General features: G+C 38.3%; 1 protein-coding gene across 4 annotated transcripts in view; it reads left to right on the top strand.

The window, feature by feature from the left end:
• LOC114471770 (plectin-like) overlaps positions 1-15,124 on the top strand; it is a 111,013-nt gene that overhangs the window by 70,405 nt on the left and 25,484 nt on the right. For 2 of the 4 annotated variants that reach the window (XM_028460655.1, XM_028460656.1), the window contains exons 8-17: positions 855-887; positions 2,241-2,318; positions 2,929-3,021; positions 7,133-7,299; positions 11,668-11,783; positions 11,981-12,087; positions 12,359-12,478; positions 13,678-13,773; positions 13,862-13,989; positions 14,415-14,508. In XM_028460655.1, coding sequence (XP_028316456.1) covers positions 855-887; positions 2,241-2,318; positions 2,929-3,021; positions 7,133-7,299; positions 11,668-11,783; positions 11,981-12,087; positions 12,359-12,478; positions 13,678-13,773; positions 13,862-13,989; positions 14,415-14,508 — 1,032 coding nt within the window. The remainder of the gene's footprint in view (positions 1-854; positions 888-2,240; positions 2,319-2,928; positions 3,022-7,132; positions 7,300-11,667; positions 11,784-11,980; positions 12,088-12,358; positions 12,479-13,677; positions 13,774-13,861; positions 13,990-14,414; positions 14,509-15,124) is intronic. The other 2 variants (XM_028460657.1, XM_028460658.1) reach the window with 1 other exon arrangement.

The following is a 15,124-nucleotide window of genomic DNA, read 5'->3' on the forward strand; positions in this document are numbered from 1 at the left end:
AACGGCAGCATTGGAACTGTCGCCCCGCTCATAGATTATTTTTTTATTACTATAATATTTATTTACATCAACATCTTTAACTTTCCTTGATTAACCCACATTTTATTAAATCGCGACCCACTTTCTTTATGTTTTTAGAATTCAACCAAATTTGATTTTTCTAAAATAGCCGTTGAAAACACACACGTATATAATATTTTTAAAAACATAAATCTATACATTTTCCTGTGTAACATGCATTTCACAGCATGCCTGTCAAAATAAAAGTTTCTTTCAAAATAAAAGACCAGTCCAACATGAGACATCAAGTGTTTATTTATTTTTGACCAGCTGTCCACGAACCACCAGTTGAGTTATGACTGAAAAATGTACTAAATGATCTAAAAATCAGGCTGAATGTTTCACGCCATTAGAAACCAATGGGATGTTTACAGGCAGTGTGACATCATCAATCATGTGATTTCAAGAAAACTGTAAAGTAGTCCCATTTTTAAAGGTTTATAAAACTAATATAGTGCATAATAATGTATTTTGTTAGACACAGATCTACTAATAAAGACATTTTAAAGGTTTTATATCACATTTGTAAAAACAATGGAGGATCCCTTTAATGAGTTACTGAGACTTCCTGACTGTAGATCAGTGTCTGTAAATCTATCGCTCCGTGGGAGTGGGCGGGGCCTCCCTGGCTTCTCCTGACTGCACGTCGCTGTTCATGCTCTGCACACTGACCTGTGGGTGACGTTAAAACACTAATTTCATCCTTTGCTTCCATCGTGTAACCTGCTGTGTCTGACCCCTCCCCCCTCTGCCTTCCTCTCTCTGCGATGCTCTTGCCGCGGTTGCCATGGTAGCTGAGGGAGCGTGACGTGAGGAGCGTGCGGTTGGTGAGTGGCGCCCGGGCTGTGGCTGGCCGCCTCCATGGGGGCGTGGCATGCGTCACCGGCACAGGTGGCTGCTGGGATGTGCATGAGCAGCCATGCTACGTCTGACTGTCTGTGGTCCATGTTTCACCCTCACAGCGTACGGCAGTCAGGAAGTCCATCAGTAGTTCATTTAGGGCAGTGGTTCTCAACCTTGGGGTTGCGAGACACTGGGAGTGGGTCGCCAGAGACCGTCAAGAAACTAAGAATTTTCTCTTAACAATTTGAGCAAATTTTTGCTTATTTTGATCCTTTTTCTGCAACTTCACCAAACTTTCTATTTATCCTATTTTCATCACTTTTTCTTGCCATATTTTTGCTCCTTTTAATGTGTTTTTGCTACATTACTCACATTTCTGACACTTCTACATCACATTTTAATGCCTTTTCTGCACATTTTTTCCACTTTAAAGACATGTTCAGCACAAATAAACCCTTTCCACCACTTTTTCACCTAATATCACATATATTGACTCATTATTGTCACTTTTAACCTCTTTTCACCATATTTCATGACTATTTTTTTGCCAATTTAACCACATTCACCATTTGTCCTGCCCATTATTTGCCAGTTTAAACTAATTGTTCTAATATTGACACTTTCAACACTTTTTTTAAAACTCTTTTTCTGTCTGTTTTTATCCACTCTATTTTGCAACTTTTAACCAATTTCTATGGTTTTTAAAATCTCATTTCACCTCCTTTTCCACCATTTTTGGTCACTTTGAACCATTTTATTAGTGATTAAAACCAGGATTTCCATCTTTAAGATGACTATAATAATAATAATAAACGTTCCTGGATAACAGTGGATATTATTCAGATGAATAAATAAATGTGGTTATCACAGATTCATAGAACAATGGACCATCATTTTACTGACTTTATGGATGGACCCCAAAAATCTCCCCTTTATTCCCCTTATAGATGGTCCTGTCTCCACATGACTGTTCTTCAATGTTCATGTCTGTGTTCAACCACCTTCAGCTACAGTGGGGGTCCCCGCTCTCTAGGACCTTTATTTTGAAGGGTTGAGGGCTGAAAACGTTGAGAACCACTGATTTAGGGTAGGGCGTAACCGATGACGACGGGGGAACCATTGCTAATGTTTGCTGTCACGATCCCGCTCACATCAGACGTCATGGTTGATCCCGCCTCTCATCTCATAGTCATGACGCTTCACATCTCCTGAAGTTCTGAATCATCCTTCAAATGAGTTCTGTTTAATGTTCAACGACCATGACTGTAATGACGTTCAGACTCAGTCATGTGACCTAACGTCATGTCCTCGCTCCTCATCCTCTGTCTCTGTTTCAGCCCAGGGAAAAAGGACGAATGCGCTTCCACAAGCTGCAGAACGTGCAGATCGCCCTGGACTTCCTCAAACGCAGACAGGTACACACACACACACACACACACACACACACACACACACACACACACACACGCATACACACAGACACACACACACACACACACACACACACACACACACACACACAGACACACACACACACACACACACACACACAGACACACACACACACACACACACACACACAGACACACACACACACACACACGCAGACACACACACACACACAGACACACACACACACACACACACACGCAGACACACACACACACACACACAGACACACACACACACACAGACACACACACACACACACAGACACACACACACACAGACACACACACACACACACGCACACACACACACAGACACACACACACACACAGACACACACACACACACACACACACAGACACACACATACACACACACACACACACACACACACACACACACAGACACACACACACAGAGACACACACACAGACACACACACACAGACACACACACACACACACACACACAGACACAGACACACACACACACACACATACACACAGACACAGACACACACACAGACACACACAGACACACAATAACAGGTTATAACTGGTTCTAATGGGTGTTCAGGTCAAACTGGTGAACATCAGGAATGATGACATTGCAGATGGGAACCCTAAACTGACCCTGGGCCTGATATGGACCATCATCCTTCACTTCCAGGTAACGTCCAACACCAGTAAACAGCGTTAAACGTTGGGGTCCCCGACACTGTCCCTATGACGGGGGTCACCAACCTTTCTGAACCTGTGAGTGACGTCATAGGTAGTGAATAGTCACAGTTAGAAAAGCACCTTTAAAAACTAAATGTAATATAATAAGGAATAGCACTAGAGTCACTTAGAAAAGTAGAAAATGACTAAGTTTCAACACTTCTATTTTAATTATTTTAATAGCTTCTAACAAACAACTTTTAACTAATCGTGTAATGTAACATTTGTAAATTTTAAATATGTCTTATTATACTGTATTAAACATATACACAATCCATACACCATATTTGCAGAACTTATAAAAAAAACATTTCTTTTAATGTTTCAGTGAAAATAAACATTTAAAGATAATTTAATACTAAAACTTTATCAGCTACAGCAGTATTTAACTTAAATACTACATCTGTCATATGTATATTTGTGAGTTAGAATCATGGAAAGTAAATCCTATTTTGGTAACACTTTATTTTAGGGAACACCTATTGATTATTGATTAGTTGTTTATTAGCATGGAAATTAGTCACACATTGACTCTTAGTTAGTCATTATTAATGCTTGACCTTAATATAAAACCATTAAACCATTAACTAAGAGTTTTCCCTCAATAGCCTCAGAATTATTACTTATTAGTAGTAAATAAGGAAGTTGTTGTATATGAATTATGATCTCAATATGCTAATAATAAGCAACTAATTCATGGTTAATAGATGTTCCCTAGTATAAAGTGTTACCCATATTTTAGATGGAGTTCATTAGTGACTAGAGCTCCTGAGGGCCCCTCACATGGTCCATGCGGGCTACCTGGTGCCCGTGGACACCGTGTTGGTGACCCCCGTACTGACCCACTGCAGCCCCCTACGCTGACTGAAACGCAGCGTGTCTCCTTTTTTAATCAGTACCGTCGTAATAATTGTTGCACACAAAAGAGACTTTCAGTTGTCCATGTTTAGAACTCATAACGGATCATTCTACGTGTGCACGGATGTGAATAGTTCAGGCTTAAAGAGACATCGGCTTCATTTCGTGAGTCCAGACTCGCTGAAAACGTTTATTTTGGGCCCTGACCCACAAGTTGTGAAGCTATGGTGTAGTCTGTGCATGAAAATATATTTTAGTGTCTTTAGCGGGTGAAGATGTTGGACCTCACATGGAGTTAAAATCACTGTATAAACACATGTTCACATCTCATTTATCTGTGTTTACGTTCTCCTCCCGGCGTTGGTTGGTTGTCGTGGCACATTTCCATGTTCTTAGTTATCCACTTTACATGTAGTCAAAGGGAAGCGAGTGATGCATGCTGGGAAACATCTGACTCTGATTTCCTGAGCCACAGTCGATTCTTCACGTTTTGAGGACCGCTGCAGCTTTATGCTGACACAGCAGTTTGTGATTAGACCCTCATACAGAACCCACTCCTCCAGACTAAACACTGGGGTCTGCTACTCATCTGATTTCTGGCTAATGTAGATCTTTACATCTGTGCGTCTCCATAGGCTCCATGGGTGGGATCTTTATTTCGTAACATAAACGAGGCAAAACGGTTCCTCGCCTCGGCACGCGCTGCTGAAAGGGAAAGTATCCGTCAGTGAGCAGATGTGCTCCTGATGTGGTGCTTTGGATATACTGTATACATAGTGGGAGGAGTCTTTTTGTGCTCTATGGTTATGGTTCCCGTCGTTCTGGATGACTCAGAGGTTCCCAACATGGAGAACGTGTTAATATGAGAAGGTTTTTCCCAAATATCTGCAGGAAACCTCTGAGTTTTTCCTTTTTCTGCTGCTTTATGAAGAATCTTTCACTGAGGAAAACATCAAAATGTAGATTTTTTATTAACTCTGGTTAATGTGTCCAAAAACCTTTGAAATTTACTGATTAATAGATCAAAAGACATTATTATGCTGCATATTTGTTTACATAACTTTTAAAAATGGGACAACTTTACAGTTTCTGAGCCTGATGATGTCACACGGCCTGTAAACATCCCATTGTTTATTAGTGGAGTGAAGCATTCAGCCTGATTTTTAGATCATTTAGCAGCTAAATGAAGCAGAGAAGAAGAGCTCTCCTAAGCTACCATTACTCTCCCTTAAACAGTGCGCTGACACGCTCTGGTGGCTGAAGTTAGCAAGTAAATCACAGACTATTGAAGATGCACAAACCCTGAGGATGGAAGTCCTTTAACAGTTCGTGATTTACTCAGTAACTTCAGCCACCAAACCGTGTCAGCGCACTGTTTAAGGGAGAGTAAAGGTAGCTTAGGAGAGCTCTTCTTCTCTGCTTCATTGTCTACTACCAAATCACAGAGTTGGAACTGTCGCCCCCCTGTGGTCATAGAATACTATTTGGCTAACTGTTGTTTTTACCCTCTTTCTGTAAAGAAGTTTACATCCGCATCTTTAACTTTTCCTGATTATTTAGAGCAACTAAAAGCAACACAAGTTGTTGTTTTGGCTGAAAAAGTTGCTAAACAATTTAAAAAGCTGCTGAATGTTTCACTCCAATGGAAAACAATGGGAAAACGGTAAAGTAGTCCCATTTTGAAAAGTTAATAAAACAAATATTGAGCATAATAATGTGTTTTTTTAGGCCATATAATAAGGATATTACAAATATTTGAAGCCACATTGGTTAAACAGCAGTAAATAGAAATGCCAGTATGTTCCTTCCTCCTTTTCCTTCAAACGCCCAACAAAACTTTGGCTTGTGAAGGTTCTGCTCTGAGTCATCATCACAGAACCAAACACGGGACTAAGTTTCCTAAACCACAGAATCGTTATTTTAGTAGAAAGTTATGTTTTTATCCAATCATAATTTATTAAAGCAGCAAAACCAGGAGAATCACAGTCAGATGATGGTTTTAGTTCCATTTCCAGTTAAATATTATATATATATGTATTTTTTTACCTTACCAAACTGTTCCCACATAGTTCAATGTATTAGTGTAACTTTAATGACTCAGACATAAAATGTTACACACACACACACACACACACACACACACACACACACACACACACACCCTCTGGGTTTGGCGAGCGTCAGGTCTGTCATGTGGTTAAAAGTGTAAGTGGTGTTTAATGTCAGTGGTTTTAAGATGTGACTCATCCTCATGCTGAGAGTAATGGGTGGAACATTTTAAATAAATAAATAAATAAATAAATAACCTTTCATTAGATTCACTCTCATTTATGAGTCAAAGTAAAAGTCACTGCTGAACAGATCATATTCAGGGTGTTTCCCTTATTCCTGTCATTTATTAGATGTGTGAAATGTAAAATATTTATTTTATCAGTGCTTGACGTCGTATTAAATTTAAGAAAACAACATTTATATTTTGGATTTTTATTCTCATAATTTACCATAAATGTAGTTTTTCCTTAACCATGTTCAATTGTTTTTATTCATTAAAACTTTAATGTGTGTGAATCTTATTTTTCATTTTTGAGCACTACGTAAACACAACTGACCTAAAATCACATAAAAAACATAAATTAAGGCGAAAAATGTTGTTTTTTTAAACTGAGAAAACATCAAAACATTTTTATAAATCAAATTGTAACCTTAAAATATAAATGTGAGTTGTAAAAAAAAAAAAAATGTGGAAAATACAGTAAAAATAAAAGTTATGTAAATGTAGCTATTTACATTCAAACGCAGGTTTTATTACAGAAGTATAAAGTTTACTACTATTATTCTAAAGACATTTTTTTATTAATTCTAAATAAAATGCACTGGATAACAACAAAAACAAACAAATACACCAAACAGTAGAAATGCACAAAATGACTCCAAAAAACACGGAAAAATGCAAAACACACAAAATGACACAAAGAAGGACAGAAAAATATACACATTACAATACGACAAAAATACAGAAAAATTATGCTAAAAAACACACAACAATTAAAGAGAAAAATGTACAAAATGAAAACAAACAAAGATGGTAGAGAACTAAAGACAAAAACTAGTTTATTCCTTTCTGTATTAATGCTCAGATTGTTTATTATTCTAAATACTGACTTTAACGTTTATCATGTGACTTTTTGTGTCCGTCTGAGCAGATCTCTGACATCCAGGTGAACGGTCAGTCTGACAACATGACGGCCAAAGAGAAGCTGCTGCTGTGGTCCCAGAGGATGGTGGAGGGATACCAGGGGCTGCGCTGCGACAACTTCACCACCAGCTGGAGGGACGGGAAGCTCTTCAACGCCATCATTCACAAACACAGGTGAGACGAGTCAGTCCAGGGTTTATAACTGGATGTTTTTAAAGTCAGCGTGGAGGAGAAAACTGGTTCAAATCAACACAAAATAACTCAGATCACTGTTATCTGAATTAAACAGGAGAGAATAATCAGATCCTAAACATCTTCATTAAAGGGATCCTCCACTGTTTTACCAATGTGTCCTAAAACCTTTAAAATGTACGTATTAGTAGATTTATGCCTAACAAAACATGTTTTTTACATAATTTAGCAGCTTTTTAAATTATTAAACAGCATTTATAGTCAAATTGACAACTTGTGCTGCTTTTGGTTGATCTAAATAATCAGGAAAAGTTAAAGATGTTGATTTAACCCTTTTCAGGGCAACAGTTCTCACTCTGCAGTTTGGTGGTAGACCATGAAGCAGAGAAGAAGAGCTCACCAAAAGGACCTTTACTCTTCCATAAACAGTGCGCTGACACGCTCTGGTGGCTGAAGTTAGCGAGTAAATGATGGACTGTTGAAGACACACAAACCCTGAGGATAGAAGGACTTTTGAGTGGGAGTCTTTCAATTTACAATTTATTCGTTAACTTCAGCCACCAGAGCGTGTCAGCGCACTGTTACAAATACACAAAATGACTCCAGAAAAACACAGTGACAATAAAAATACATTAAAAATGAACAATAAACACACAGTAATACACAAAAATACTCCAAAACACACAAAAAATGACGATAGAAATATACTAAATGACCCAGGAACACACAAAATCACATTAAATAACTATAAATCTAACCTTTTAAGTCTAAAAAAAACCCACAAAATGACTTAAAAATGGTACGAAACAACAAGAACAAATATATAAAGTGTCCCGAAAACACAATAATACACCAAATTAACTAAAAATGCCTAAATTGACAATAGAAATTGAAAACAATGGGATGTTTACAGGCAGTGGGGCCACGTGACATCATCAATCACATGATTTCAAGATGGAGGAACACTGGCTCTAAAACTGTAAAGTAGTCCTATTTTTAAAAGTTGATAAAACAAATATGATGCAAAATAATTAGTTTTGTTAGACAAAGATCTACTAATAAGTACAGTTAAAAGATTTTAGGCCACATTTGTAAAAACAGTGTTTGGATCCCTTTAAAGAAAGAAGACATATTTGAACAGAGCACTGATATCAGGGACTCTTATTGTGGATAATCAGGGTTAATCAACTGTACAGTATTGATCCCAGACTCAGAGCTGATAAATCCTCTTCTATAAAGTGTCCACGCTGCAGACGAACCTGCCTGGACTTGGAGTCTCATAACATTCACACACATCTGTGAACGAGTCGTCACATTTCTCGCGCTGTTATGCAGCTTCTTTTTTCCTGCTTTGGCAGAGTTTGTCCTACTTTAGTGTCTCAGCAGCTCGTTGGACGTGTCAGGACAGAAGAAGGAACGAATGTTGTCCATCAATCATTCAGAGAACGTAAAAATGTCAAGTCTGAGCAAATCTGCCTTTTTCGTCAAATTAGTCATTTTTGTTCAAAAATTAGTGCAGCTTTGTGCATCATATAATTTATTTATTCGATAATACATATATAGAAAATGGTTACAAAAACACAAAAAATCTAAATGAAAATACACAAAATTACCCAAAAACACACAATATTACACAAATTGACATAAAAATGTACAAAATGACAATTCAAATACAGAAAGTGGTTACAAACACACAGAAAATGACAAGAAAAACACATATAATGACCCGTAAACACAAAATAATAAACAAAATGACCGAAAAATGCACAAAATGACAATACAAATATAGAGATTGATATTACATAGTATTCTCTATATCTATGATGTTATATACTTAGATTATTACAAGACAAGCTCCTTTAAAAGGTAATTAACTTAATACACACCTGTTTTATTTGTGTTGTATTAAGTTTTAATGTAAATCACAGCTTTTATCTTCCAGCCTCATGTAGAACCCTGAGAATGGGACATTTGATAGAAAAACACCACTTGGAGTAAAAAAAAGTGGATGTATAGAATACACAAAATGACCCAGAAACACACAATAAAACACAAAATGACCTAAAAATGCACAAAATGACAATACAAATACAGAAACTTGTTACAAATACCCCAAAATTCTAAATGAAAACCCACAAAATTACCAAAAAATGCATAAAATGACAATACAAATACAGAAAATGATCACAAAAATATTGAATAAGATGACCCAGGAACACACGAAAACATGTTAAATGACTATAAATCTAACCTTATCTAATCTAAAAATATACAAATAGGCTCAAAAAACTCACGAAACAATAAAAAATTCATAAATTGACCCAAAAACACACAATATTACACAAAATTATCACTTGGAGCCAAAGTTTGCACAGACTAAAAAACCTGGGTGTTACAGATTAATGTAAGAGGGAGTAAAATGTTGCCCTGAAGCTACGTTTAGTGGAGGCTCGACAGGTTGCAGCAAAGCGCTCGCTGCTTCCTGTTCTCAGGTAGATTCTCTGGAGGTGGTGGAGCAGAAGGATGTTGGTTTTTTACTCCTGATGACCAACGTGTGACACCATGTACTCCCTGAGGAGGAAGTTCGGCTCTAAGCGGCGTCTCCACAGTGCGTCCAGCAGCACCGCGGGCTCCGTCAGTGACCTGGAGGACCGGGTGGTGATGCTGTGTGAAGACGTTCCCACCGAGCGCTGCTACGACCAGAGGAGCCTGGGAACCCGCTCCACCCTGGGCTCCCAGGGCGAGGAGCAGGAGTCGGGGTCCGACCCTCACCTGGTCCACCCGAGCCGGGAGCGGCAGTCCTACAGGGGGGCCTGTAAGGACCCACGGAGGGAATACTATGTCCAGAGGGTCGTACAAGTGTAGGAACACCTCCAGTTCTCCTCGCTCTGCACGCCTCATGCTCTTTCCTTTATTTCGGTTCTTCTGAGAGTATTCTTTCATTTCTCGCCTGTCCTGACACGTAATCAGACTTATGTTATTGGTTCGTGATCTGAAGGAGGAATTTTAATCCTCTCAGCTGTCAGGCGTGTGCTGACCTGCCCTGTGTTACTGTAAATCCTGGAGAGCTGCAGTCCTGCTTGTTTAGAAGCAGCGAGACGTCTAAAACAAGCAGAACAGCAGCTCTCCAGGACTGAACGTGCAGAGTCGTTTAAATGAACCTGAAAGTGAAGACGAGCCTGTTCCAGTCCTTTGGTCTAAAACATGGGTGTCCAACTCATTCTAGTTCAGGGACCAGTTTGATCTGAAGTGGGCCACAGATTTCAGCAGGAAAAAGAGCAATTTCAACATGAATGTGCCCTAGTTTGCAGTTCCAGGTATAAACTAGGCTAGACCTGTATTCACAGGGTAAATATATATTTGGCATATTTGAAAAAATTGTCAAAAATAACCTGTATCTGGATATGTTGACAAGTTTGTTCTTTTTACTAATTAAATTGAAAGTAATAATGCAGGAAAAAACAGAAGACTGACCTTTACCTTAAATATGACCTTGAGCGAAGGTCAAGGTCACACATTGAAAGGAAATGTTGTTCAATGGTACCAGTCTGAGCACTGCATCTCAATTTGTGGCCAAGTTATAGGAAAAAAGTTTTTTTTTTTTTTTTTGTGACGTCATGAACTTTGACCCCTACTGATCTTTTTACTGGTAGGTCGTATAACTTCAGTCCAAGAAATAAAATACTCCACTTGAGATGAACTTTTCATAAATGTAAGCATCAAACTTGTACAATAAACATTCATTGAGATATGGAAAATTTTGGTTTTTGACACTTGGCGCAACCTTGACCTTGACCTTGACCTTGACATTTTGTCTCCAAAAAGGTCGACTTCACATCCTTAACATTGTCCGTATGAGATGACATATGTGTCATTAGTGCTGCATTAAATGTCTAGGAGGATTTCTAGGACAAAGGAGTTGTGGAAGAAAAATAATAATAAGAACTCCTACAATTACAATGTATTTGGCAATTATCAATTGCCAAATACATTGGCAATTATTATTAAAAAATAATAATAATAATTGTCATCAGTTTGAGATCATGTGATATAAGCATGGGAAAATTTGTAAATTTGTATCCATGTGTTTGGAAGACGTGAGATAGCTACAACTGAGTTATTTTGTAATTTACAAAATGATACAATGATGTTTTTTCTGCCATTTTTACTTCCTCCCGTGGGCCAACTTAGATGCTCAAAAGGGCCAAATTTGGCCCCCGGTCCTTGAGTTTGACACATTTGATCTAAAAGCTCATCTTGTTTCTCAGGAAGTCAAGTATTTGGCTTGATTTGGATGATGATGGATGGATTAATGGATGGATGGATGATGTGTGATCTTCTCATTCTCAGGCCTTCTCTGATAGACATGGGTCAGGTTTACCGTCACAGCAACCAGGAGAACCTGGAACAAGCTTTCAGCGTCGCAGAGAGAGAACTGGGAGTCACTAGACTGTTGGATCCTGAAGGTGAGAACGCACGCATCAAGATAAGATCATTAGGATAAGATAAGTCAGGATAAGATAAGACAGGATAAAACAGGATGAGATAAGATAGAATAAGCCATCGTACCAGATCAGACTCAATGACGTCACGTTCAAAGGCAGTCCTTCAGTTATTCTCAGTTTTAATGTTTAATGTTGGTTTATCCTGTGGTTCTCTACAGATATGGACGTTCCTCATCCAGATGAGAAATCCATCATCACATACGTGTCGTCTCTGTATGACGCCATGCCCAGAGTCCCTGACGTCCAGGACGGAGTCAAAGCCAACGTGAGTCACACTTTTCATCATCGATAATCATTCCTTCTAATAATATCAGCTCTAAGTTGTTAAGATAAACACACAATAATACAGAAAATGACCTAAAAATGCACAAAATGACAATAAAAATACAGAAAAATCCAAATATTTATTCAAAAAATGATCAAAAACATCTAGAGCTAACCTTATGTAATCTTAAAATACACAAAATGGCTAAAAAAAACCTGATGAAACAGCCATCCTATAACTAACCTGTGTGAGTGTGTGTGTGTGTGTGTAGGAGCTGGAGCTGCGTTGGCATGAGTACTATGAGCTGGTCACCATGCTGCTGCAGTGGATGAGACACCACATCGTCGTCTTTGAGGAGAAAAAGTTTCCCACCAGCTACGAGGAGATAGAAGTGAGTTATTTATTTACGTTGTGTTCCACACATTAAACTAAAGTTCACCTCTGTTCACAGATTTAAACTCTCACACTTTTAAAGAATCTGAATGTTTTCAACACTTTCGGGCTCCGACTGCTTTGTATTAACGGTGGATTATTATTATTATGAGATCCATTTTTTCTTTATTTTTCTTAAGTACATTTTTTCATCTGATTTGAATCATTATTTAATGATTTTGTGACATTTTATGCTGCAAACTGGTGTCTTTCGTAGTTTGATCATTTTTGATTCATTTAGATTTTCTTTCGTAAAAGTTTCTATTGATTGATACAGATTCCACTTCATTCTTCATCACCATCACCTGCAACACTCGCCTGCCTCTCAATGCATTGCTTGTTAAAAGGATTCTTCACTGTTGAAATGTCACAAAACACATTATTATGCACCATATTCATACTTTACAGTTTTAAAATCTGTGTTCCTCCATCTTGAAATCACATGATTGATGATGTCACACGGCCCCACTGCCTGTAAACATCCCATTGTTTTCTGTTGGAGTGAAACATTCAGCCTGATTTTTAGATCATTTAACAGATTTTTAGATCATTGAACAGATTTTTAGATCATTTAACAGATTTTTAGATCATTTAACAGATTTTTAGATCATTTAACAACCAACTTGTGCTGCTTTTAGTTGCTTTAAAATAATCAGGAAAAGTTAAAGATGTAAACCTTTTGTTGACAGAAAAAGAATAGAAATCGTGAAAAATAATCTCACTGCACGGGAGACAGTTCCAACTCTGTCGTTTGGTAGTAGACAATGAAGCAGAGAAGAAGAGCTCTCCTAACCTTTCCTCTCCCTTAACCAGTGCGCTCACATGCTCTGGTGGCTTAAGTTAGCAAGTAAACAAACAAACAACACAAATTTACTCGCTAACTTTAGCCACCAGAGCGTGTCAGGACACTGTTTAAGGGAGCGTAAAGGAGAGCTCTTCTTCTGTAAAACTGTAAAGTAGTCCCATTTATAAAAGTACATGAATAATGGTGTATAATAATGTGTTTTGTTTGACATAGATCTACTAATAAGGACATTTAAAAAATTTTAGTAAAAATTAAAAAGTAAAAACAGTGGAGGATCCTTTTTTTTTTTTTTTTAATTACGATTGAAAAAAAGTGTGATTTTTTTTTTTTATCACATTTCAATTTTTTTGCAGATTCTTTGGCGTCAGTTTCTAAAGTTCAAGGAAATTGAGCTTCCTGCAAAGGAGGCCGACAAGAACCGATCCAAACACATCTTCAAGTCCTTCGAGGTACATTTTTTTTTAATGTCAGAAAAGTGCTGAGATAAGCCTGTTTTAAATAGATCTGAGTGTGTAACGGTTTTATGTTGGTGCGCAGGGCGCGGTCCAGGCCGGGCAGGTCAAAGTGCCGCCGGGTTACCATCCCTTTGACGTGGAGAAGGAGTGGGGTCGCCTCCACGTGGCCATCCTGGAGCGAGAGCGCCTCCTCAGGACAGAGTTTGAGAGGTAGACGCTTCACGTTGTCAAAGCAAACCTTAGATGAGTTTTTTTTTTAGAAATCAGCAGGAAACCACTCGGCTGCTGGAAAGTTGCGTGAATGCCACCACTGTGACTCATTTCCTTTAAACCAGAGGTTTTGTAGGGGCGGGGAAGTAAGAAATCACACCAGGGCAAACACATGACAACCATGCCATCGCCGTGGTTACCATTTCACAGTAATTTCGTAGTGGCCCAATAAAAGATGAGTAGTTTTTAGATTTGAGTTATTCCAGGGTTAGAGAAGCAGTAGATGATGGCGTTCATGCAGCAGGGATACGATATGAAGTTTTTACTGGGTCACAGGACACAGTGAGTGGGGTCACTGAGTAATGGAGGTGTTTTATTGTTGTTTGATGCTTTGTGTTAAAACTCATAAAAAAGCTCTTCCACAGGCTGGAGCGTCTGCAGAGGGTTGTGGGGAAGGTTCAGATGGAGTCTGGAGTGTGTGAGGAGCAGCTCAACCAGGTGGAGACGCTGCTGCAGGCGGTGAGACACACCTTTGTGTTCATTCAGATTCAGAATTCTTTATTTGGTTTCAGTTACATCTCATCCAAGAAACATAAAAAGTGTGCCCTAATAATGAGGGGCACATAGAGCAGGGGTCTGCAACCTACGGCTCTGGAGCCTCATGTGGCTCTTTGACTGTTTTGTGATGGCTCCCTATAGTTTAGAGAAAAAAAAATAAGAAAATGTTATTTCTTACAGAGGGTGTTGATGTTTAATGACATTAACTTCAAATAAAATTATGACAAAAACCTTTTGTTAACCTAAAAATAAATCACATTGTGCATAAACCATCAACTATCTCTGCACCTGTGGATAACCTTAAGTTTTAAATCCCTTTATAAATAACTGAACTAATAAAAAAAACTATTCTGGAAGAAAATAGAGATTTTATTTGTGTGTGGAACGTTTTATTTAACTGCCAACATGTTGGCTTAGTATGCATACTTGATATTAGTAAAAATGAGTAATGAGCATGTGTGGACTGAGTGAGATTAGACAAAATGGCTCCTTTAACAGTAAAGGTTGCAGACTGCTGACAGGGCAAAAAAAAAAAACAGTAGCATCAACTACAACAGCAAAATTTGCGAATAAAGCA

Source organism: Gouania willdenowi, chromosome 11 (assembly GCF_900634775.1).
Source record: "Gouania willdenowi chromosome 11, fGouWil2.1, whole genome shotgun sequence".
Lineage (NCBI taxonomy): Eukaryota > Metazoa > Chordata > Actinopteri > Blenniiformes > Gobiesocidae > Gouania > Gouania willdenowi.